Raw genomic sequence first — 26,958 nt, forward strand, 5'->3', positions numbered from 1 at the left:
TTAGTAAGTTTATTCGGGTATACGTACACACAAATACTGTTACATAAATTATCATACATAACAGCACGTGTAGATTACTTAGGATAACCCATAAAAGCCCAAGTGACTATTTCCACTGGGGTTCTTGCTTTACAAGTTTCTTATATAAACTATCGTCATAAACATTTAAATCAGATTGTCATTTAATGTATATGTGTAGCTAGGGCCAGGAGTACCAAAGGCACATATGTACATGCAGTACTTACGTGATAAAGCAAGTTGGAATGTATTAAATGAGGAGAGTGAGGAGTGGAGGTTGTGTACCCAGTGACTCAATACATGGTACTGATGGTACCATCTCTCACCCTCATCATCCACAACCTGGAGTGTTATAATGACACGTGTGGTGGTAATAATAATAATGATGTGGTTAATAATTGTTGATAATGAGGTAATGGGGATAATATAATTATTGTGTAATCAGCTTGTGTTGCGTCATGTAAATTCCCTCCACCACTCGGGTTTTCTAGCGGAATTCAAATTTTTTCCGGTTCCAGTCCTTTTGAGACGCCACACATTATTGTCTTCATAAAATACAATGACGGTATCTGTACCCCGAGGCAAATTGTTACTTACAATGGACTTTGTTATACTGGGAGATATTTAGCAAAATTAATACATTTCTTTTGGGACCTTGAAACAAGTCAGGATCAATAATGGCTTAGTGTTAAGTTAACGCTCCTGGCCAGTCATAGCCAATGTTTATTTTATTCATTTATTTATTTATTTATTTTTTATTTGGACATAATACATAGTTGTACAAAGAAATATAGTGACTGGGTGTACATGTCAAAAGCCCCTTGTATGAAGAGCATTATGGGCAGCTTAAAATTAACTTAAGATTAACTAAGCAATGATATATTCAGTGGTAAAAATGATAGTAAACAAATTACAACATGAAGTACAAAAGAGTATTTCAAATAAGAAACATTAAAGTTATACAAATTTGTAGCATAACAATGTTTACCTGGAGAGAGTTCCGGGGGTCAACGCCCCCGCGGCCCGGTCTGTGACCAGGCCTCGTGGTGGATCAGAGCCTGATCAACCAGGCTGTTGCTGCTGGCTGCACGCAAACCAACGTACGAGCTACAGCCCGGCTGGTCAGGAACCGACTTTAGGTGCTTGTCGAGTAACAGCTTGAAGACTGCCAGGGGTCTGTTGGTAATCCCCCTTATGTATGCTGGGAGGCAGTTGAACAGTCTCGGGCCCCTGACACTTATTGTATGGTCTCTTAACGTGCTAGTGACACCCCTGCTTTTCATTGGGGGGATGGTGCATCGTCTGCCAAGTCTTTTTGCTTTCGTAGTGAGTGATTTTCGTGTGCAAGTTCGGTACTAGTCCCTCTAGGATTTTCCAGGTGTATATAATCATGTATCTCTCCCTCCTGCATTCCAGGGAATACAGGTTTAGGAACCTCAAGCGCTCCCAATAATTGAGGTGTTTTATCTCCGTTATAGGCTAGCCTATAGAAACCATCGTACCCCTGAAATGCTGAGCCTCTTTCAAACTGCCCTTGCTGCTGCCAGAGAGCGTATGACAGAGCTGCGGCAAACAGACTGGGATGGATAATGAGAACCTTCAAAACTAGGGAGGCCAAGCCCATGATGACACTCTTCAGGTCACTTGTTCTATCTAGGCTGGAATATTGCTGCACACTAACAGCACCTTTCAAGGCAGGTGAAATTGCTGACCTAGAAAATGTACAGAGAACCTTCACGGCGCGCATAACGGAGATAGTTAGTTTAATATGTTTATTATGCACCCCATACCCATCCTGTGGGCGGTAGTCAAAAGATTACAGAGGTACATAATTGGTCCAGGGACTGGACTCCAAAGTTTTGATAGCTGAGCAAGTTACAGAGGTAATGAACTCACAATTTACAAAGGTAATGAACTCACAATTTACAAAGGTAATGACCTCACAATTTACAAAGGTAATGAACTCACAATTTACAAAGGTAATGAACTCACAATTTACAAAGGTAATGAACTCACAATTTACAAAGGTAATGAACTCCAGGTAAGTCTGGTCACAATCATGACAAGCTACAAAGGTATTTACAGATTACAGAGGTACGTAATGGGTCCAGGGACTGGGCCCCCAAAGTTTTGATAGCTGAACTAGGTACAAAGGTAATGAGCTCACAAGTTACAAAGGTAATGAATTCTGGTGAGATCCTCCGACATGATCACTCCCAGGTCTTTGACGTTAGTGTTTCGCTCTATTTTGTGGCCAGAATTTGTTTTGTACTCTGATGAAGATTTAATTTCCTCGTGTTTACCATATCAGATCAAATCGAATAAAATCAATTATTTGTAGTGCAGAAACAGGTCATATGGTCATTAGATGAGTTACTTTACATTCAAGAGAATGGAATATTATATTAGGTGAGGTAGTTAAAAAAAAACAGTTTTATAGGGTCACAGATTATACATTAATGAGATTCAGTTATTCAGTATTTATTTAGTTGTGGTTGAGTAAGTGGTTTTTAAGAAGAGTTGTGGAAAATTACATTTATCTGAATGTATCATTATGTACATAGCAGTAAATGAACAAAGATAATTATTATTTATCAGTTAGACAAGTAGGAATTTGGGACACCTAGGTCGCAAAAAATGTCCCCCTTCGATACCTACAACTGTCATATCCACGAGTTGCGCTGGACCTATTAATTATAAATGAAATATACATACACCAGGAATTCTGGTAAATATATAAATTTGTGGACTGTATATTAAAATTAAAAAATGATTATATATAAACACATTTACATAACAGAAGGAAAATATCTTAATATCACTCACCAATTTGACTGGAGATTAATGTGTCATGTACAGGAGTCCCCCTTTTGCCTACATTTATGAAAAATTTACTGGCCAGAATTTAATAAACCCTTTATTGGGCAGGTCCGAAAATTTTCCTACTTAAACACGTGCACCTTTACGCATGTCATCCTACACGCGCCGCACATCTGGATTCCCGTTCTTTAATTCTAACCAATCACAAGCCTTCCCTGAGTCGCTTCAGCTAAGTGATGATGGCGTTTGCTGCCTTCCCATTGGTTGAGAGATCAAAACATAAACACTCTTGGCTTGGCGTTGCCCAGAGTGGGTTTTTTCCATCCAGTGCCACTAATATACTCTTGGATTTTACCTTCTACAATGTCGGTAAGTACTGATTGTTATGTTTAGTGCGTACATGAATAGTTTAGGCATATTTTGATATATACATAAAGTCCGTGTGAAGCATAATGTGAGTGTAGCATGCAGTTGAAAAAAGTGCAACAAAGGAAGTACGAAAATTTTCGTACCTGCCCGAGAAGTGACATAGTACAATTTCAGTAAAATAAATATTTATAAAAAAATTTCTATTGCATATATGAATTCTGTAGTGGTCTGGATCTATACAGAAGATTTTTATTGTCCTTCCAGATCAATGAGAAATTGTTTTATGGGGAGCCCTCCAGCACCAGGTCGAAATATGTCTGCATTTTGGATGACAGTGACTCAAAACCAGAGGTAGATGACCCAGAATTGCTGGATAGTGGTGATGAATACTTGCCACTGGATGCAGAGGTGTCAAGTGATGATGAGGAGGAAGAAAGGCCAGCCAAAAAGCAGAAATTAGTGAAGAAAAAGAACGGTATTATGATTGAGGAGTACCCTGATGAGGAAGATATTCATGAAGATATTGCTCTTCAAGCTCCATCTCAGTGGTCCCAGGTTGACATCAAAAATGATCCTTTGCCAGCATATGAACATGAAAAGCCTCTTGTAATTAGGTCTCCATATGAGTATTTTTGTATTTTCTTTACTCCAGACATGGTAGATAACATAGCATATCAAACAAATTTGTATTCCAAGCAAAAAAACATAAATAATAATTTGGCAACAGATTCTGAAGAGATCATGAGGTTCATAGGTATTTTGTTGTTCGTGGGTATTGTTCCATTACCATCACTCGAAGACAATTGGAAAAGTGCATTTAGGATCACCCAGGTTGCAGAAGCCATGGGATCTAAGAGGTTTAGGTTACTTAGACGTACTATTTATTTCAATGACAACACAAAAAAGAATAAGGACAGATTCCACAAAGTAAGGCCTCTTTACACTGCACTAACTAATGCTTGCTTGAAAGTTCCAGCTACACCCAAGCAATCTATTGATGAAGTCATGGTTGGTTTCAAGGGTAGAACAGCTAGAAACTTATGGCAGTACATCAAAACCAAACCAGATAAGTGGGGTTTCAAACTTTTTTGTCGTGCAAGTGAAGATGGAATCATACATGATATACTCATGTATCAAGGCACACCAACTTTTGACAGCCATCCCATAAAGCTTCCACATGAAGAAACTAAACTTCCAATAAGTACAAAGATTGTTCTGGTACTTGCAGCAACTATGAACAAGACCAACACATCAGCAATCTATGCTGACAATTTCTTTTCAAGTCTACCTTTGGTCAAGCTACTAAGAGATAAGTATAACTGCAGATACACTGGAACAGTACGTGAAAATAGATGTGGTAAGCCAGATCTGATGCCTGTCGAACAAATGGAAAGGAACAATGTGGACAGGGGCACTTTTAGCTTCAAAAACAATGATGGTGTCCTTGTTGTAAGATGGAAGGACAACAAAGTTGTGACTTTAGTGACAAGTGATGTTGGGGTCAATCCTGTGAGTCTTGTTGAAAGATATAACAAGGCTACAAAGAACAAAGACCACTTACAGTGCCCTGCAGTCATCAAGAACTATAATGCAAACATGGGAGGTATTGACAAAAGTAACATGTTGGTGCATCTGTACAGAACACCAATGAAATCAAAACGTTGGTACATGCGGATATTTGCCTATGTTCTTGATCTTACTGTTGTGAATGCATGGCTGCTTTACTGCCGTGATTCTCGAGCACTAAATACCAAGTGTATGCCACTGAAGTATTTCAGGAATGATATCTCTGTCACTGCAAGGTCTAAAGGACAAAACGTTAGAGGCAGCATCCTAAGAACATCTACAAGACCTTCACCAAGTAATTCACCATGTACTTCCAATGGTGTCAGCATAGTGAAAGCTGTGGAGGGATAACGTGCAGAAAGGCCTGATGACAGTGTTAGGCTTGACAGAACTCTAAACCACTTGCCAGTGGCAGGGAAAACACCGCTTACTTGCAAGTATTGCAGCAACTTGAAGAAATTGGTAACATCCTCATTCCAGTGTTCTGTATGCAAAGTAAATCTGTGCATAAAGAGTAATAGAAATTGCTTCAGTGACTACCATACCATCAATTAGCAATATAGAATAATTGGTCTTCCTCATAAATCTCAGGAATATGGGACTTGAAAGTTTTATCCATTTGCAATGTGTCCATGCTGCTATTTGTTTCATTTTTATATTTTTCTAATACATACAAACTGTTTTGATACAAGTTCCATTTATGTTTTTGATACAGATCACCCAGACCATGGGAAACAAACCAGGAGTCGTAACCACTTCAGGGATGGAGGTTTCTTTAGTGCCAGGAAAAAAGGAAACTGGCAAGAAATGGCAGAAATCCTACACCAACTCAAAACACTTCTGGAGTGCAGGCACAGCCATTGGCCTTCTCTCTAGAAATAATAGGATGGATAATGAGAACTTTCAAAACTAGGAATGCCAAGCCCATGATGAGTCTTCAAATCGCTTGTTTGTTCTAAGGTGAAATATTGATGTACAATAATGGCCCGTTTCAAGGCAGGCAAAACTGCAGACCTGGAGAATGTACAAATAACTTTCATGGCAAGTATAAATACGATAAAACACCTAAATTACTGGGAATGGTTGAAGTCCCTTGATTTATACTCCCTGGAACGCAGGCGAGATACACGATAACATAGACCTGGAAAATCTTTGAGGGACTAGTCCCAAATTTTCACACGAAAATCACTCCCTACGAAAGCGAAAGACTGCGCTGGAGATACATCTTCCCTATGAAAAGCAAGGGTGCCACAAGTACACTAAAAGACAACACAGTAAGCATCAGGGGCCCAAGATTGTTCAACTGCCTCTCAGCATACATAAGGGGGATTACAAATAGACCCCTGACTGTCTTCAAGATGGCACTGGACAGGCACCCAAAGTAAGTACCTGACCAGCCGGGCTGGTCATGTACGTACTGACTTTTTTTTGCCATTTTGATTAGTGTCGCTAAAGTAAGAGCAAAGTGATTGTTTAGTGTTTTATCTCCTGGGAATAATTGGAGCTTTAAAATGATGGATTAATGATTAAGAGACTTTAAACTGATAACACCTATGTTGTCATGGATGGTTGGTTTGCTGTGATCTGTAGATTGTACAAAAGATAGTAAATTGCATTTTATCTATACAGTGGACCCCCGCATAACGATATTAATCCGTTCCTGAGAGCTCATTGTTATGCGAAATTGTCGTTATGCGAATGAATTTTCCCCATAAGAAATAATGGAAATCAAATTAATCCGTGCAAGACACCCAAAAGTATGAAAATTTTTTTTTACCACATGAAATATACATTTTCCTACACACAAAAAAAAGATACATGCACAATAGTAGAGTAGTACATGCACAATATATATTGTGCATGTACTACTCTACTAAATGAAGAATAAATGACACTTACCTTTATTGAAGATGCAGCAATGACTGATGAGACACTGTGTCCTGGGAGTGCCTTTTCCTCCTGAGTACTGTAGGTCCTGTTTGGCATTTTCTTCCAGAACAGGCCTTATCACACTGTGTATGTTACTACGATTCTTAAATCTCTCAAACCAACCTTTGCTGGCTTTAAATTCACCAATATGAGCACTAATTCCAGGCATTTTTCCCTGTTCACCTGGGTGTTAGTCGACTGGTGTGGGTTGCATCCTGGGAGACAAGATTAAGGACCCCAATGGAAATAAGTTAGACAGTCTTCGATGACACTGACTTTTTTGGGTTATCCTGGGTGGCTAACCCTCTGGGGTTAATTGTTTCTTGGTATTCTCAATAAACCACACCAACAACGGTGCTACAGCAGCAGCAGCAGCAGCTGACAGTGCTACAGCAGCAGCTGACAGTGCTACAGCAGCAGCTGACAGTGCTACAGCAGCAGCTGACAGTGCTACAGCAGCAGCTGACAGTGCTACAGCAGCAGCAGATGGTGCTGCAGCAGCAGCAGACGGTGCTACAGCAGCAGCAGACGGTACTACAGCAGCAGCAGCAGCTGACGGTGGTACAGCAGCAGCAGCAGCTGACGGTGCTACAGCAGCAGCAGAAAATGACAGTGCTACAGCAGCAGCAGCTGACAGTGCTACAGCAGCAGCAGACGGTGCTACAGCAGCAGCAGACGGTATTACAGAAGCAGCAGCAGCTGACGGTGGTACAGCAGCAGCAGCAGCTGACGGTGCTACAGCAGCAGCAGCAGCTGACAGTGCTACAGCAGCAGCAGCATCAGCAGTTGACCATGGTACCACAGTATTTCGATAATATTTCTCATCCATTTTACCACAGGGTTGGCACTAGAAGCTTTCTTGGGGCCCATGGTCACTTATTTTGCAGATAAAATCACCAAAAACACTGTAATAATACAAAATGTTCCGATTATATGCTTGGATGTTACCGCAGAGGCTGGCTGGTAAACAATGCCACCGTCGAAACATGTGAGGCTGGCTCAGGCTGCACATTAGACGCGTCTTGGACGAATAGCGTTGAGTGGGTTTTTTAGCGGTATGCGAGGCAAAATCTTAGCGATAAAATGTATCGGTATGCGGATTTAACGTTATGTGATGCCAACGGTATGTGGGGGTCCACTGTACATCAACATTCAAGACTACTTATCCCTAAAATGAGGGCCGAAGTAAATTCTGCACATATGTTTTTGAAGTACACCTGTTGGTGTGTATGTGTACTATTGCTTAGTCCATGGAGGCAAAGAAGGAATGTACGAGAGTATAGTGGTACCAACAATCTTATATGGGTGTAAAGCATACGTTATAAATGCTGCAGCGAGGAGGCGACTGGAGGCAGTGGAGATGTCATGTCTAAGGGCAATACGTGGTGTAAATATTATGCACAGAATTCGTAGTGTGGAAATTAGGAGGGCAGAAGAGGGGCTATTGAGATGGTTTGGTCATTTAATTTAGAAAGAATAGAACAAAGTAGAATAACTTTGGGAGCATACAAATCTATCGGGGAAGGAAGGTAGGGTAGGGGTCATCCCCGAAAAGGTTGGAGGGAGGGGTAAAGGAAGTTTTGTGGGCAAGGGGCTTGGACTTCCAGCAAGTGTGGTTGAGAGTGATAGATAAGAGTGAATGGGGATGAATGATTTTTGGGACCTGATGAGCTGTTCGAGTGTGAACAGGGTAATATTTTGTGAAGGGATTCAGGGATACCGGCTAGCCGGACTTGAGTCCTGGAAATAGGAGGTACAACACCTGCACTTTGCAGGAGGGGTTTAGGATATTGGCAGTTTGGAGGGATGTCTAAACTGTTGTATCTGAGCACCTCTGCAAAAACAGTCATTATGTATGACTGATGGTGAAAGTGTCAAATGATGAAAGTTTTTCCAACCTACTACATATATATATATATATATATATATATATATATATATATATATATATATATATATATATATATATATATATATATATATATATATATATATATATATATATATATATATATATATATATATATATATATATATATATATATATATATATATATATATATATATAGGTAGTAGGTTGGTGGACAGCAACCACCCAGGGAGGTACTACCATCCTACCAAGTGAGTGTAAAAAGGAAGCTTGAATTTGTTTTACGTGATGGTAGGATTGCTGGTATCTTTTTTCTGTCTCATAAACATGCAAGATTTTAGGTATGTCTTGCTACTTCTACTTACACTTAGGTCACACATACACATACATGCACAAACATTCACTTCTTCCATACTCCTTCTCCCCAATGTGATATCCAATTTTTCTTTATCTAAATCATTTGATACCCTCATCACCTTACTCTTATCTATGTTCACTTTCAACTTTCTACCTTTACACACCCTCCCAAACTCGTCCACTAACCTTTGCAACTTTTCTTTAGAATCTCCCATAAGCACAGTATCATCAGCAAAAAGTAACTGTGTCAACTCCCATTTTGTATTTGGTTCCCCATAATTTAATCCCACCCCTCTCTCCAACACCCTAGGATTTATTTCTTTTACAACCCCATCTATAAATATATTAAACAACAATGGTGACATTACACATCCCTGTCTAAGACCTACTTTTACTGGGAAGTAATCTCCCTCTCTCCTACACACCCTAACCTGAGCCTCACTATCCTCATAAAAACTCTTTACAGCATTTAGTAACTTACTACCTATTCCATGTACCTGCAACATCTGCCACATTGCTCCCCTGGCCCTATCCACTCTATCATATGCCTTTTCTAAATCCACAAATGCAGTGAAAATTTCCCTATCTTTATCTAAATGCTGTTCACATACATGCTTCAGTGTAAATACTTTATTTGCGCATCCCCTACCCACTCTAAAACCTCCTTGCTCATCTACAAACCTACTCTCTGTCTTACCTCTGATTCTTTCAATAATAACCCTAGCATACACTTTTCCTGGTATACTCAGTAAACTTATTCCCCTATAATTTTTACAATCTCTTTTGTCACCTTTCCCTTTATATAAAGGAACTATACATGTTCTCTGCCAATCCCTAGGTACCTTCCCCTCTTTCATACATTTATTAAACAAAAAACCAACCACTTCAACACTATATCCCCCCCTGCTTTTAACATTTCTGTCATGATCCTGTCAGTTCCAGCTGCTTTACTCCCTTTCATTCTACATAATGCCTCACATAATGCTCTTCTTCACTCCTAAAAGATGTTATACCTCCCTGGCCAGTGCATAAAATTACCGCCTCCCTTTCTTCATCGACATTTAAAAGTTCCTCAAAATATTCCTGCCATCTCTCTGGTGGCCTGGTGGTTAACACTCTCGCTTCACACGGTGAGGGCCTGGGTTCGATTCCCAGCCAGAGTAGAAACATTGGACGTGTTTCTTTCCACCTGTTGTCTATGTTCCCCATCAGTAAAATGGGTACCTGGGTGTTAGTCGACTGGTGTGGGTCGCATCCTGGGACACTGACCTAAGGAGGCCTGGTCACAGACCGGGCCTCGGGGGCGTTGACCCCCGGAACTCTCTCCAGGTAATCTACCCAATACCTCCAGCTCCCCATGTACTAACTCCCCTACTCTTTTTTTAACTGACAAATCCATTCGTTCCCTAGGCTTTTTTAACTTGTTTATCTCAAATTTTTTTCTTATTTTCTGCAAAATTTCTTGACAGTGCCTCTTTCACTCTATCATCTGCTCTCAATTTGCACTCTCTCACCACTCTCTTCACCTTTCTTTTACTCTGCATATACTCTACTCTTCTTATAACACTTCTGTTTTGTAAAAACCTCTCATAAGCTACCTTTTTCTCTTTTGTCATACCCTTTACTTCATCATTCCACCAATCACTCCTTTTTCCTCCTGCACCCACCCTCCTATAACCACAAACTTCTGCCCCACATTCTAATACTGCATTTTTAAAACTAGTCCAACCCTCTTCAACCCCCCCCCACTACTCACACTTGCACCAGCCCACCTTTCTGCCAATAGTTGCTTATATCTCACCCAAACTTCCTCCTCTCTTAGTTTATACACTTTCACCTCCCTCTTACTTATTGTTGCCATTTTCCTCCTGTCCCATCTGCCTCTTACTCTAACTGTAGCTACAACTAAATAATGATCCGATATATCAGTTGCCTCTCTATAAATGTGTACATCCTGGAGCCTACACATCAACCTTTTATCCACCAATACATAATCTAACAAACTACTTTCATTACATGCTATATCATACCTTGTATATTTATTTATCCTCTTTTCATAAAATATGTATTACTTATTACCAAACCTCTTTCTACATATAGCTCAATTAAAGGCTCCCCAGTTTCATTTACCCCTGGCACCCCAAATTTACCTACTACTCCCTCCACATTTTTACCCACTTTAGCATTGAAATCCCCAACCACAAGTACTCTCACACTTGGTTCAAAACTCCCCACACATTCACTCAACATTTCCCAAAATCTCTCTCTCTCCTCTACATTTCTCTCTTCTCCAGGTGCATATACGCTTACTATAACCCACTTTTCACATCCAACCTTTATTTTACTCCACAGTCCTTGAATTAACACATTTATAGTCCCTCTTTTCCTGCCATAGCTTATCCTTCAACATTATTGCTACTCCTTCTTTAGCTCTAACTCTATTCGAAACCCCTGGCCTAATCCCATTTATTCCTCTCCACTGAAACTCTCCCACCCCCTATGTTGTGCCGAATAGGTAAAACTTGCAATTTTGGCTTAAATAGCAATGCTCTTCTTGCCAAATAAGGCAAGAGGGTAAAGTGGACTTTCTGTAGGGAGTAGGCTGGTGGGGTGTTGCCAGGCTGCCACCCCTAAAGCTTTATTGTAAGGGTAACTTAGTCATAAAGCCTTAAAAAGCTGATACCCAATCTAGAGTATAGCTACATAGTGAAGCTACACTAAGAATGTAAGTCAAGTAGCTTAGTATGTTTAAAGCTTATGGCAGCTGGCCCAAGAATCAAGTGGTTAATCACTATCAAATCTTGAGGAGTGGAGGTGTCCAGACCTCATCTCCAGAGCTTGGTGTATTTAGTGGCTCATTATTGGCATGTCTCATAATTCCTGAAGTAACACAGTGGACCCTTGGTTTTTGTTTGCCGGGTTTTCGTCAAATTCGATTTTTGATGACTTTTTTCATCAAAATTTTGTCCCAGTTTTCGTCTGCCATACCAAACGTGTCTGCCTGCCCGCGCTCACACAAAGCATCCCACGCACGCATTCTGAGTCAGTCTGGCTTTGTTTCTCGAATGATCATTACCCTGCCCTTTTATACAAAACATTTTGTAACAATCAATTGTTTTTTGTGCTTGTTTATCGAGTGCAACTGCTAAATAAGCCACCATGGGGCCAAAGAAAGTTCCGAGAAACACAATAAAATTGCTTCAGAGGAGGAAGAGAGGGGAGAATATGCCCTCTTCAGTGATTAAGGACATGTGTGCAAATTATTATTATTATTATAATCAAGGGGGAAGCGCTAAACCCGGAGGATTATACAGCGCCTGGGGGGGGATGTGGAAGGCATTCAGGCTTAATTTGGGGAACTGGAGCACAGATCCAATTCCCTAAATTAAGAGCCCCTCACCAACATCAAGGAACCTTCCTTGAGGGGACATGTGTGCAAAGTGAAGTGAGTTGCAAAGTTTTTTGAAGAAATATCACCCTACCAAAGCTGTTGGAAGCTGTGTCTGCAACATGTTCAATGACAGTGCCTTGTCCCATTTTAGGCAGGGGTACAGTGACTCTCAAACTGGTCCTAGTGCCAGTAAAAGACAAAGAAGGGAAGTAGCCATGGATAGGGCCTTGATGCCTGAAGTCCTTATGGAAGGGGATTTCCCTTCTAAACAATAACCTCTAGTCCCTCTCCCCTCTTCGCCATCTTCCATACTCCAACAAGAGTCTTCAATAAAAGTAAAAGTTATATTTAATGTTCATTTATCCATTTCATTAGTCCTTTATATTTATTTCTCATTGTTTTCTGTATGTAAAACTGTAGTTATTCTCTATAAAATGTATATTTTGTTAATACTTTCTGGAACGAATTAAAGACGAAAACCAAAGTTCCACTGTATCTCAAAACCAGTTACCCCAGCAGGCCTAATGTAGTAAATTCTCATTATCACTACTAGATGTGCACTTTGTAGGTACTATAAATATCAACTAATGCCATTTTATGGGTCTTATCTGTGGACTAAAACCTTCTGGAAGCACATTATTATAATCAAAAAGAAGCGCTAGACCTACCAGGGTCATTTGGAAGTACAAGAATACTGATTACACCTCGACAAGTACAGCCCTTGTCTACTGAGGTAAATCCCATATGAGCTAAGTATGAGATAGTATTTAGTGTGGTTGTGATTAATGATTTGATATTATATTGGGCAATCAGGTCAGTAGTCATGATAGAACATCTCTATTCCAGACAATTATTATAATTATTTTAATTATAAGTATTATTTTAATTACTGTAATAAGTTATTTTAATAATTTTTATATTATAATAATTATAAGACTTAGAAAAGGAATTCTAACTGCTAGCCTGTAAGGCAATACATTCAAGAAATATGGTAAAATATTTATTATCGTTTAAGCTGTTGTATCTGAGTGCCTCTGCAAAGACAATGATTATGTATGAGTGATGGTGAAAGTGTTGAATGATGATGAAAGTTTTTTCTTTCTTTCTGGGTCACCCTGCCTCAGTGGGAAACAGCCGATGCGTTAAAAAATTATTTTCATTACCTTTTATTACTTATGCACTATTATGGGGCTATAGGACCCAACATGTATTTATGTAACTAGGTTGCAGTTACTTTGGGATACCTAATTATATTAAACTGCTGGGGGCACAACTGCCTTAATTCTGTCATAAGGGCAGATCACATTTATGGAGAAAGGCCATTTGAGTCAAGCCCTGTTTTTTTCAATATAAATAGGTTGTACTATAAATACACACCATCAAAATAAGTAGAGTATAAAGTTTGTATTTCTTTCTTAAAGTAAAATAAGGTGTAGTAATGGAAAAAACAAAATGATTGCAGTAGCTAAAAAATTGGACATGTTGCCATTCTTTTGTTTGTTGTTGTTGTGTAGATGGGAAGAGGCTAACTGGCTCTCTCTCTTGTGGTTGTGGTGCCAACATGGAAAGACTTCCTCCACTCTTGCTTCTGGGCAAGGTTAAGTGCCCAGAGGTAAGATTTGTACTTGAATATGATGTAACCATTATACCCAGAGTGACTACAGTGTGTCGAAACACTGGGTTAAGGTGATCAGGAGGGAAGGAGTACTAATTGTTTCAGATGGACCATGTGACTGTGCTGGCTGAGCAGCTAAGGATGTGCATCCTTTTGTTACGAATAGAAAAATGCTTAACTTGTATATTCTGTACATCCCTAGAATATATTCCTATTTTTTGTAATAGTAGTTTAAATAACCTGTAACAGGCATAATATTTTAACTGTCTTGTCACCAATGAATAACCACTCGGTGAATAAAAATGTCCGTCATTTTGGTAAGCTTTATTGATATTTTATAATTCCCTTCACCATTACTTTGTGAAATGGACAGTTCAAGTTATAATTTTTAAATTTGATTGTACAAAATTAAGAATAAGCTAAGCTACATAGTAAATATTTTGAGTGAAAACATCATGAGTTAAGCAACAATTTCCATATATTTTTTGAAAGGGCTAAATGTATTTCATTAGAGCACCATAACACAGAAAATGCCTAAACAGCAACAGTTTTGATGCAAAATATTATTAAAGAGTTTTGCACTATATATTTGATCTTTGGATCTTTGTAATAAGAGAAATACTATGAAACATATATCAGAGGTTCTTGTTGCCTAAATTTTAAAGTATTCTCAGTTGTAATAACTGAGAGCTCATATTAAAGGTTAATCTAATAGAACCCTCATACTGAAATAAATGGAATCAAAATGCATAATATAGTACCTCTAGCTTATTAAAAAAGTTCCTTTTTAGCAGAAAACATTTATAAATTACCACAAGGTTAATTTATAGGCAACTGTTTTTGTTATAAGTACCTTGTATTCATATTCTGTAGGTATAATACACACACTGCTAGCAAGCTTTGAGTTTTAACTTAAAAAATCACCTAAAGTGTATTATGTCATTAATGTAGATCAACCATAACTGATATACTGTATGCATGAGAAACAGTAACCACTGACCTCAATTTAGCAGGTGCAATGTTAGGTGTAGCAGCTGCCTAATTTGATTGATGGCAGATAGGACACTGTGGAATGGCTAGATCATAAAATACCATTGTAATATAACATCTGCTTTCATGACTTAAAATACAGGATTTATCAGATAGCAGAATGTAAATACCAAGTTTTGAGATGTGAATGATAGCTTTTAAAATACTGCACTATTTTCAATCAAAAAACAAACTAATATCTCACTGAATGAAGTGGGGTATGAACACATGACAAGCCAGTCCTAAAATTCTTTTTAGGACTGGTTTGTCAGTGTTTGACTGGTTTGTCATTAGAGTTTCATGAATCACTAAGAAGTATGTTGTGAATGTTTCATAGTCTACCATACTGATCCTTATTACATCATTCCTTTCCTTTCCCAGGACCCACAAGCTGTCATGTAAAGTACATCAAGTAAGGCAAGAATGTGTATATTTGTGAGTACTACTGGTGAGTGTCATGTTGCTGAACTATTTGGCAGAAACAATAGCTTCAGTATCTTGATAACAAGCCTTTTAGTCATGATTGTAAGAATATGAAAGGCCACATATTGACCTTTTATACTGTCCCAAATTACTGCACAAGAAAGGTGAAGTCGACATTGTGTATATATGTATATAGACATTTAAGGCAAAGAGCATGGTTATATTTATGGATGGTTTTCACTTTCAGTAAACTAGACCAAAGCTTACAAAACTAAAATGCAGCACCAATTTGCCCAAAAGGTTTTGAACTTATGAAGCATTCTTAACTTTCACCACATTTTAAAACTACAATGCAGTACTATATTTGTTGACAGTACCTAGACCAGGAGTCCCCAAGGCACCCAGGGAGGCCTTCCTAGTCTCTCATCTGTTGCCTCAAAAAGCTCTATTAATATTTCCTCTGAATTAATTTTTAATTATCAATATTATATATGAGATGATAAACAATACTTATTAAAACAATTAAAATTTAATTTAAAGAAATAAAAATGACAAAACAGAAGTGGACAGTGCAAGAAAGTTTTGAATTATTAAAAGCAGCGGCAGCATACAGCTTATAAACACAACCGTGTATATAGTAAACTTAAGCACCACCTAGAAGTGACAATTACTCTTCTTTCTTGTATTTGGCCAGTAAATATACCAAGTGAATGGGAGAGGTAAATGTTATGGTGTAATTCGAATGCTGAAATACCTACTGAAGATATTTTCTGAGAGGCTCCCAAACTAATCAAAGAAACTTTGGCACCATTTGATTAATTTTTAAGGTAAGAACATCTTGGCAATTATTTTTAATAAGTGCTGGGCCTGAAGTGAGATGTAAACATGCACCATTATAATCTTTTAAAATGGCTCATGCTTCCAGAGCACAAAAATGTAATGCTAATTTTTAAACTGCAGTTTTTATGATTATCCACTAGTATAATATAATTTGCCTCTTAAAAAAATAAAAATAAAAATCTTCAGCATTTTCATTTAGAATTTTATAGAGAAAAATTGTAGTTGCTTAAGTGCCAAATACATTTTCCTAAAATTTTACCAGAGGCCATAATTATAAAAAGGTTGGGGACACCTGATATAGACATGGTAAACAAGAACATATTCTTATCAGTGTCAGAGAGCAGAGATCAGACATGCTAAAAACAAGCATAGTTGTTGTTCTTTTAACAAACTGGCCGTATCCCACCAAGGCAGGGTGGCATAGTTATGACGTATAAAAATTATTTTTAAAATTCCATGTACAAGTACTATGAAAAACTTTATTGGTTTTCTTTACAGCAAAAGTAATTTCACTAATATTTTTCTTATATAGTATTTTTTTTTTTTTTTCAACAAGTCGGCCGTCTCCCACCGAGGCAGGGTATTATTAAATCAAAATATAATTTAAAATTAATACTTATAATTATTCTTTTCAAGTTGCATAAAAACTTTAGTAAACTTTTAATATATGATACATTTCATTTATATTATAGTCAATTATAATATTCAACAGAACAGACATAGATGTGTACAGCTAGGACATATTTATTTATTTAAAAATCAACGTCTCTTTGCAGGGAAGATAATTTAATACAGGAGAAAAAAAAAATGAACCATTAAGGTTTCCTTCCACTGTCTGTGTTCTGTTGCATTTTTCCAGGCCTCCATATAACTTACAGATTACAGATCATATTTATACTCTGAAACAATGTATTGCAATTACAATATACATAAAAAACTAGCAAACTTAGCTTTTTGATTAGTTACCACCTCATTGTCTTGAAACCCTTAATTATTACAGGAATTACTCCATGAAATTTAGATAATGTATTATACTGCATTTATATCTAGAAAAATGCCAAACAAAAGAAATTACTAAGAAAAATATTGAATTAATCAAATTCAAGCTAATTAACTCTATTACAAAAAGCATACAAGAAATAATAAACATATAAAAATATTGAAAATCTGAAATTATGTCCAGCAAAGGACCAAGTTGGCACACTTGTACAATGTAACAAGATTACTTGCACATGAACACACACACACACACACACACACGGTAAAAAATAAAAAAAAAAATGCACAACTGACAATGTTCTATGCACAACTCTAAATGGGATATTAATTAATGTCAAATCTCTATGTGCCAAATGCTGCTCCAGAGGGGATGAAGCAGGAGTACCTTTACATCAAAATATATATGTAGCAAAAAATAAGCAATATTCACTAGGAATACCTCTGTCAACATAAACTACATTTTACTAAAGCAGATCTATCTGTGCACTGCATTTTGTGTTGAAGACTAAGACAAAAACAACCCTGGATTGACAAACACTACTTAAGGCCACGCCATATAAACTTTAAATAATACAAAATAATTTTTTCCAACATCTAAACATACATTATAATTTATGATAATAAAAATTATCATACTTGGTACTTGTTACACTTAAATACTATAATCATAAAATTTGATATTACACTACAGTAATATTTATAAAGAAGTTTCAACTGCCATATCCAATTTTAAATGGCTGATCCAATATTTAATACACTTGTATACATAAAAGCAGATTTACTGTTTGCATATCCTCCTCATGAGCATCTGCTGAGAGTACTGTAGCTAACGAAGTGTGCTGGCCGGGTGTGTTAACTCATTCCAGGAATTGCAAACAATTTTCCACTGCTGCAACGGTTTTTGCCTTCTCCCAGAAGAGATACAGGATATCAAGACCTCATTTTCCCTTAAATATTTCATAATATCAATTTTATAAATTTAAGTACGCAAAGGTAACACAAATATGTGTCAGAGAGATGCTGTATCACAAAACAAAATTATTATGTATTTTTGGTCATTTTAAAAACACTAGCAATATTTTTTTGCTGTCCATGTGCAATTGGTTTTACAACTTATTTCAATAAAATAAAATAAAAAAACATAAAACAGCATTGTATCATTCATTAGTGTAAAATTATGAAGCAACTGCAAGAAGTGATTGCACGAATAAGAGATATTCCACTTGTCAACTAATTTAAAAAAATATTTGCTAAAAAATTGTTTTGTAGTTACTGCACATGAATTATCACACTTTCTTCTTTTTTTTCTTACCCTTGGCTAGATCAGCCAGCTTGGTTATTCTACGCAGACTGCCTCTCCAACTTCCTACTCGACTCAGCACACTTCGCCGTCCTCACTCATCATCCTCATCCATGGCTGGAGCAATGTCATACCACTGTGTCACCTTGTCTGAGTCCAAAAGCCCACAGTCCAGGAGTACCTGATCATACATAAGTACAGTATAAATAAAGTTCATTTCCTAAGTAAAAGAAAAGTTTTCTTAATTTTTTTTACATAAACTAATTCTGAGCTTATAGTGCCCCACTGTACTGTATAATTATATCTGCCAGTACAATTTGTAAAGAAAATAGTAAGAATGGCAATAATGTTAAGAGAAGAAAGCCTATTTATCCCCATACCCCTTTGTAGACATCACAGCATCACCTGACTTGTAGTGAGAGTATGGCTGTGAGCTAACAGTTGGCTAAAAAAAAAAAAAAAAAAAAAAAAAAAAAAAAAAAAAAAAAAAAAAAAAAAAAAAAAAAAAAAAAAAAAAACAAAACATACTGCAAAAGAATCCTTTATTATGTATTACAAAATTTCACCTACAAGAGGTTTTATCAAGTACATTCATTTTACCACACAGGTGTGGAAGTATGCCATCTACTGGCATGGAAGACCTGCAGGATTTGCAAATAGCTTCCCAAACACCAGACTCATTCTCCTGTGACAATGTGACTTGTAAGATGAGCAGTTGGCTCAACTTATCTTAAAATGACTTAGCTCAGCATAAGCTTTATATATGTATTCATTTCCTTAAGATATGCAGTTTGTCATTATCAGTTATTGCCAGTAAGGAGGAGCCCATCTCATTTAGGAATTTATACCCTATATGGGTTTGTTATTAGACCTCAATTATTAACGGATTTCATATATAGCATGTTTGAAATAACAGGGTAAAACTGTGTAACTGTGTTAATACTTAGCACACCTTATTGTTAAGCACTGGCATTACAATTTATTGTCTCTATTGTAATATGGATTGAGAAGAAGCATTGATGTGGACTGCTGATACAACCCAGCATCCTTTCATAACCCACTCTCTCATGGGCTGTCAAGGATTTAAGATTTTACAGTGGATGAACCTCATTCATGCCAGTTTCTTTTGTCTTAAATAGGGAGTGATTTTATTTATTTAGAAAACTGGTTAGATTTTATTATTAAGAATTCATGGATATTTAGGATATGTATGAATATATTTATACCTGTGATTTTTATATTTTGTCAACTACAGTTGAGTCATATATAAAACTCAACCCCTAACTTTTCCCCTCATATTTAAGCTGAAGCAATTTTTATTGTAGCTTAAACAGGCTTATGTGGTGTTTTCCACACCCTAAGCTATAGCTACACATAACGGCACATTTAATTGCTAGAACATTAGAATAAACTGTTACGGAGTGCTTGTGTTAAGACATCACTGATGGCTCACATTTAAATACCCTTTCTCTGTCAATTTGCATTGTAGCTTTTGTGTACATCTAACTCAATTTTTGCATGTTCTGTTCTCTTAAGTATGATTTTGTGTACTTTATGAATTAAGATCACCTATCTTTGCTAAAACAAATTATTTTGCATGGATCATTATAGACTTTTTGTATCCATCACTTTTAAAAATAATATATCAAATCATGTTACCTACATCACCCACCACTATTAATATTTTTCAGATCACTCACTCACTCTCACACACTCACAAATGCACGCATGTACACACTACAATGCATGCAACAGCTTCCTTTTGTTAGAAGATGGTTGATAAATATTTTCGGATCAATACCTCCACCTACTGCATTTCTGTCTGCGATTCATTTTCTGTGTCTATTTCCTCCTTTCACTTTGAAGGTTCCCTACCTTCTGTTTTTGCCTTGTGCTCCGGTGTGTCCAGACATCTTGGTGGCACAAGCAAGCCAATTCCTCTCTCACATGCCTCAGGCCTCTTTTTGTTTCATGGTAGATTTAGCTTTGTTTACACTCACCTCTTGTCCCACACACACCACTACCAGTTGCCTTACCTGGAGTTTACCTGGAGAGAGTTCCGGGGGTCAACGCCCCTGCGGCCTGGTCTGTGACCAGGCCTCCTGGTGGATCAGAGCCTGATCAACCAGGCTGTTACTGCTGGCTGCACGCAGTCCAACGTACGAGCCACATCCCGGCTGGTCAGGTACTAACTTTAGGTGCTTGTCCAGTGCCTGCTTGAAGACAGCCAGGGTTCTATTGATAATCCCCCCTTATGTATACCGGGAGGCAGTTGAGCAGTCTCGGGCCCCTGACACTTATTGTATTGTCTCTTAACGTGCTAGTGACACCCCTGCTTTTCATTGGGGGATGTTGCATCGTCTGCCGAGTCTTGCTTTTGTTGTGAGTGATTTTCGTGTGCAAGTTCGGTACTAGTCCCTCAAAGTCGCTGTTTTAAACCAAAAACACGGTCTTAGTTTTTTTTTCTCATTATGCACTGTATGCTGCAGGATTTTTTTTTTATACTGCACACACTGCCCACATAGACCCATTTTTTCATATGTAGGCCTACCAGCTGTCTCTCGCTAGATTTGGAGGCGCTAGAATTTATGCATACTGGTACGGCACCAACCCTGGTGTGCAAGCCATACTAGTACGGCGCCAACCCTGAAAGGGTTAATTCCCAGACAGAAGAGACTACTCAGAGAGTTGAAGATAATGAGGAAGAAAAACCTATGAGAAAGAGTTAACATTTCAACAGTTACATGAGCAATTCCATGTTACTGCTAAATTTGCAGACTTTTCCACTAAAGAGGACCCTGACACATGTAAAAGCAGTGCTCTGAAATAGATACTGGACCAAACAATAATGCCTTCCAAACTGAGACATCCCTACCCCTAAAGATGGTTTTAGAAAAATCTGAAAGGCCTCACATACACTGAACTTGAAAGATTAACTAACCTGTCCCATTTTAGGTGATCGTTGCAAGAATAAAAGTCCTTTTTTGTTGATTATATTTACTTCTAGTGTACGCCGTGTCAGTTCATTGGGTGGTATGGAGTACTCAAAGCGCTCATCATACTTGGGGTTGCAACTATCTTTGATGACGTCTGTTTTACGTTTACTATCCTTAGAACGATCAGGAAGAAGATAAAGTTTCACGTATGGATCTGGAAGCTCCCCATCATCCTCAACTTGTAAGTTTCTGAGGAAAAACACATAAATTTTCTTTATAAAACATTCATAAACATAAGAAAAATGAATATCTGGTATAAAAGACAAATGCAGAATAATGTGATCCTTTATGGACAAGCTTTCACCCACAATGGGCTTTATCAAGTCACAAATAGATAAATCAAAATAAGGCTGAGTATTTATAGGAAAGCACAGTAAGGTGAGGTCACTGCAGTGTTGAGGTCACTGGTGTGCAGGTCACTGCAGTGTTGAGAGGTTGGCATGTCACTGGAGCAGCATGAGGTCATTGAAGTTCTCTTTGTTGTTACTAGGAGAGATAATGATTTACAAGTTTCTTGGCAAGAGGCTCAGCTATGTTGTAGATGCTGTTGTTTTAGTTGAAATTACTGAAACTGTTGATGAGAACTAATTCTAGAATTCTACATCTCTGGGTATTCTCTTCCTTGATAAATGAGAATTGTGCCCATGTAATTAATCAAATGCAGTGTGTAAAGCATTTGCACACTGTATTTAAATGATGATGTAAAGAGAGTAGTAAGGGAGAAAAAGTTAGCATATGAGAAGTTTTTACAAAGTAGAAGTGATGCAAGGAGGGAAGAGTATATGGAGAAAAAGAGAGAGGTTAAGAGAGTGGTGAAGCAATGTAAAAAGAGAGCAAATGAGAGAGTGGGTGAGATGTTATCAACAAATTTTGTTGAAAATAAGAAAAAGTTTTGGAGTGGGATTAACAAGTTAAGAAAGCCTAGAGAACAAATGGATTTGTCAGTTAAAAATAGGAGAGGAGAGTTATTAAATGGAGAGTTAGAGGTATTGGGAAGATGGAGGGAATATTTTGAGGAATTGTTAAATGTTGATGAAGATAGGGAAGCTGTGATTTTGTGTATAGGACAAGGAGGAATAACATCTTGTAGGAGTGAGGAAGAGCCAGTTGTGAGTGTGGGGGAAGTTTGTGAGGCAGTAGGTAAAATGAAAGGGGGTAAGGCAGCCGGGATTGATGGGATAAAGATAGAAATGTTAAAAGCAGGTGGGGATATAGTTTTGGAGTGGTTGGTGCAATTATTTAATAAATGTATGGAAGAGGGTAAGGTACCTAGGGATTGGCAGAGAGCATGCATAGTTCCTTTGTATAAAGGCAAAGGGGATAAAAGAGAGTGCAAAAATTATAGGGGGATAAGTCTGCCGAGTATACCTGGTAAAGTGTATGGTAGAGTTATTATTGAAAGAATTAAGAGTAAGACAGAGAATAGGATAGCAGATGAACAAGGAGGCTTTAGGAAAGGTAGGGGGTGTGTGGACCAGGTGTTTACAGTGAAACATATAAGTGAACAGTATTTAGATAAGGCTAAAGAGGTCTTTGTGGCATTTATGGATTTGGAAAAGGCGTATGACAGGGTGGATAAGGGGGCAATGTGGCAGATGTTGCAAGTGTATGGTGTAGGAGGTAGGTTACTGAAAGCAGTGAAGAGTTTTTACGAGGATAGTGAGGCTCAAGTTAGAGTATGTAGGAAAGAGGGAAATTATTTCCCAGTAAAAGTAGGCCTTAGACAAGGATGTGTGATGTCACCGTGGTTGTTTAATATATTTATAGATGGGGTTGTAAGAGAAGTAAATGCGAGGGTCTTGGCAAGAGGCGTGGAGTTAAAAGATAAAGAATCACACACAAAGTGGGAGTTGTCACAGCTGCTCTTTGCTGATGACACTGTGCTCTTGGGAGATTCTGAAGAGAAGTTGCAGAGATTGGTGGATGAATTTGGTAGGGTGTGCAAAAGAAGAAAATTAAAGGTGAATACAGGAAAGAGTAAGGTTATGAAGATAACAAAAAGATTAGGTGATGAAAGATTGGATATCAGATTGGAGGGAGAGAGTATGGAGGAGGTGAATGTATTCAGATATTTGGGAGTGGACGTGTCAGCGGATGGGTCTATGAAAGATGAGGTGAATCATAGAGTTGATGAGGGGAAAAGAGTGAGTGGTGCACTTAGGAGTCTGTGGAGACAAAGAACTTTGTCCTTGGAGGCAAAGAGGGGAATGTATGAGAGTATAGTTTTACCAACGCTCTTATATGGGTGTGAAGCATGGGTGATGAATGTTGCAGCGAGGAGAAGGCTGGAGGCAGTGGAGATGTCATGTCCGAGAGCAATGTGTGGTGTGAATATAATGCAGAGAATTCGTAGTTTGGAAGTTAGGAGGAGGTGCGGGATTACCAAAACTGTTGTCCAGAGGGCTGAGGAAGGGTTGTTGAGGTGGTTCGGACATGTAGAGAGAATGGAGCGAAACAGAATGACTTCAAGAGTGTATCAGTCTGTAGTGGAAGGAAGGCGGGGTAGGGGTCGGCCTAGGAAAGGTTGGAGAGAGGGGGTAAAGGAGGTTTTGTGTGCGAGGGGCTTGGACTTCCAGCAGGCATGCGTGAGCGTGTTTGATGGGAGTGAATGGAGACAAATGGTTTTTAATACTTGACGTGCTGTTGGAGTGTGAGCAAAGTAACATTTATGAAGGGGTTCAGGGAAACCGGCAGGCCGGACTTGAGTCCTGGAGATGGAAAGTACAGTGCCTGCACTCTGAAGGAGGGGTGTTAATATTGCAGTTTAAAAACTGTAGTGTAAAGCACCCTTCTGGCAAGACAGTGATGGAGTGAATGATGGTGAAAGTTTTTCTTTTTCGGGCCACCCTGCCTTGGTGGGAATCGGCCAGTGTGATAAAAAAAAAAAAAAATTTAAATGTCCAGACTTGGGATCTGAAGTGTCCACAGTATCCATGAATTTTCAATTTTTTTTTATGAAATGGTAGAGAATCTTTTTGTGAAGGTGATAAAACAAAAAGTACAAAATTTGATGGAAAATTCACGACATTATGCTTTTGCAAATTTTGCTGTGCCAGCGATATTTACGCAGTGGCGATTTTGCCCACATTGAGTTCTATTTTAGGCCAATTACATTGTTCCGGTCAACCAAATTCTTAGCTATTTCACAAATATGTCTACCATTTAATCAAATAAGCACAAGAAACTTCCCAATCAACTATTTCAATTACCCAATCAAGTGATCAGAAATTGGTAATTTGGCCAATTTCACACAAAATATGTCAATTTCAAAGCAGGGTCAGAATAAACAATGCTGGTATTCCTGGCACTAAAATAACATTTCCTCTGCTCATTAGTTACATTCCCAGGCTTTACACATGAATTCCATTTTGAATTTTTATTCACACAAAGATTGCTCCTGTATAATCCTGCACTATACCCTGCCCTGCTGCACTGTATGACCCTTGTTGGTTTAGTGCTGCTTTTTTATTATAATTCATACAAAGAATTTTTATTCACACAAAAAAAGATTTACTGTTATGCCTTATTGTAATACAGTAATTGTATAAATAATGTCAGCAATTTCAAGCTACTTCCCATCTGGAAACCAATCAAAATCATCTCTATTTCTGTAATATATCTTCCATTCTATCAAATGGTACTGAGAAACTGAGCAAAAACCATAAAAACCTTCCAAAAATACACCGTAAAGTTGCTTTTTAAACCAAAAACACAGTCGGGTTTTTTCCCATTATGCACTGCGTTTGGTAGGATGTTTTTTTATACAGTGCACAATTACCATATCGACCCATTCTCTCATATCTAGGCCCAGATTTATCGCTGACTACTCATCTGAGTGAGCTGAGCTCATCACATAGTTTTACGGCACAGAGACTTCAAACCCGTACTACAGCACGAACAGTGAAGGGGTTAAGGGAGTGTTGAGGGTAGTGAATTGAGGAAAGAGCATTCATTACTGGAATTCATTGCTGCAGATATGGAAAGCACATAGGAAAAAGCCTATAACAATGTTACATTTAGTTCTGGTGTCATGGTGAGAGTGGAAGTGGAGCAGATTGCGTTTGTTGGTGGGTTTACATTAGACTTCAAAATGTGATTCATGGTCAGATTTGCAAAGAACATCAAGGAATGGGAGAATGCCATCCACTTCCATCCAGTTCACACTCAGAGTGAACTGGATGGAAGAGTGTGAACTGGATGGAAGAGTGTGAACTGGATGGAAGAGTGTGAACTGGATGGAAGAGTGACAACTGGATAGAAGAGTGTGAACTGGATAGAAGAGTGACAACTGGATGGAAGAGTGACAACTGGATGGAAGAGTAACAACTGGATGGAAGAGTGTGAACTGAATGGAAGACTGTGAACTGGTTGGAAGAGTGTGAACTGCATGGAAATTAGGAATATGAAAACTGTAAGACTTAACAATTTGGTTGACATGTCCAACAAATGATAATGAAGAATCCAGGTAGACACCCACATCTCTAACTAATCCCAACTTACAGTAAAACAATCTGAAGCAGAAAACTTTCCAGTCTATACTCTGAGAAGAATTCCCAAGGCAATGAAAATCTGCCTTACTCTCGCTTAGTTTAAATTTTCTATTTGTCATCCAGGTCCAAATAACCAGAAAAAAAAAAATTCATCTTTCACACACATTTAGAAGCTGTATGTAAACTTGTGTATTGTTACCCACTTTGTGAGTGAAATGTCAAATATAAGATTGAATTATGCTGCAGCTATCTTATTACCGACATGTCAGTAATTTATACCATTTCTTTCCACAATGAATATCTGTGTTTCAACCATATTTTATTATTAATTCCCTTAACACTGTTCTTTAATCTAGTTCTAGATAACACAGTATGTAGCAGAGTGTACAGTGGCACTGAGCAAAATCATCAAATTGTTATTTATCATAAAAATAAATTGTTAGGTATCTTAAAATCTTAACAACCACACATTATTTTCTGTAGCATTATTATTAATATTACATATTTACATAAAAAATCTACTTCACTGAATTATCAAACAGCATTTAAGTTTATTACTCACAAAAGGCTGTTGTCATGAATTCAGAATATCTGAAAACAACAGAATTTGTGCAAGTTAATTTGGTAGTTCCCTAGAAAACGCACAACTTTACATACGTAATCTGGTGGACGACGACAACCAGATTATTGCGAGGTCCATACTTGACGGTTAACTCTATACGTCCTATCCCATGGATGCCAGCTGCATTTGTTCTGGAAAATTTCATAATGAGATTTGTAAATAGTGTATTGAAATTACAATAACAAAAAGATGTTTTAACAAGTTTGTAAATCTCTCATTGTTAGTGTAGTGACAATTATTATTAAATATATGATACAGATAACTGCTAGAGAGAGAGAGACAGAGACAGAGAGACAGACAGACAGACAAGCACAGGCAAGCCTG

At 37.9% G+C, this 26,958-nt stretch overlaps 2 protein-coding genes and 1 long non-coding RNA gene across 9 annotated transcripts in view; 1 reads left to right on the top strand and 2 right to left on the bottom strand.

Annotated features, from left to right (window-relative positions):
• The window catches only part of LOC128689392 (failed axon connections homolog), a 39,880-nt gene extending 39,485 nt beyond the window's left edge, over positions 1-395 (bottom strand). Inside the window, exon 1 of the mRNA XM_053777625.2 lies at positions 246-395. The gene's annotated coding sequence lies outside the window, so the exon portion shown is untranslated. The remainder of the gene's footprint in view (positions 1-245) is intronic.
• On the top strand, positions 320-20,131 carry LOC128689402 (uncharacterized). 3 transcript variants are annotated; one of them, XR_011391806.1, is made up of 3 exons: positions 320-388; positions 18,549-18,721; positions 19,134-20,131. It is a non-coding gene; the product is annotated as an uncharacterized lncRNA (long non-coding RNA). The 3 variants fall into 3 exon arrangements; XR_008407168.2 differs by lacking the exon at positions 320-388 and adding an exon at positions 496-583; XR_008407164.2 differs by lacking the exon at positions 320-388 and adding an exon at positions 12,873-13,053.
• The window catches only part of Esyt2 (extended synaptotagmin-like protein 2), a 227,627-nt gene continuing 214,913 nt past the window's right edge, over positions 14,245-26,958 (bottom strand). For all 5 annotated transcript variants that reach the window (XM_053777597.2, XM_053777605.2, XM_053777580.2 and 2 more), the window contains exons 16-18: positions 26,670-26,765; positions 21,468-21,711; positions 14,245-18,707 (exon numbers count right to left, since the gene is read on the bottom strand). In XM_053777597.2, coding sequence (XP_053633572.1) covers positions 18,621-18,707; positions 21,468-21,711; positions 26,670-26,765 — 427 coding nt within the window. In that variant the 3' untranslated portion in view covers positions 14,245-18,620. The remainder of the gene's footprint in view (positions 18,708-21,467; positions 21,712-26,669; positions 26,766-26,958) is intronic.

This window comes from Cherax quadricarinatus, chromosome 1 (assembly GCF_038502225.1).
Source record: "Cherax quadricarinatus isolate ZL_2023a chromosome 1, ASM3850222v1, whole genome shotgun sequence".
Lineage (NCBI taxonomy): Eukaryota > Metazoa > Arthropoda > Malacostraca > Decapoda > Parastacidae > Cherax > Cherax quadricarinatus.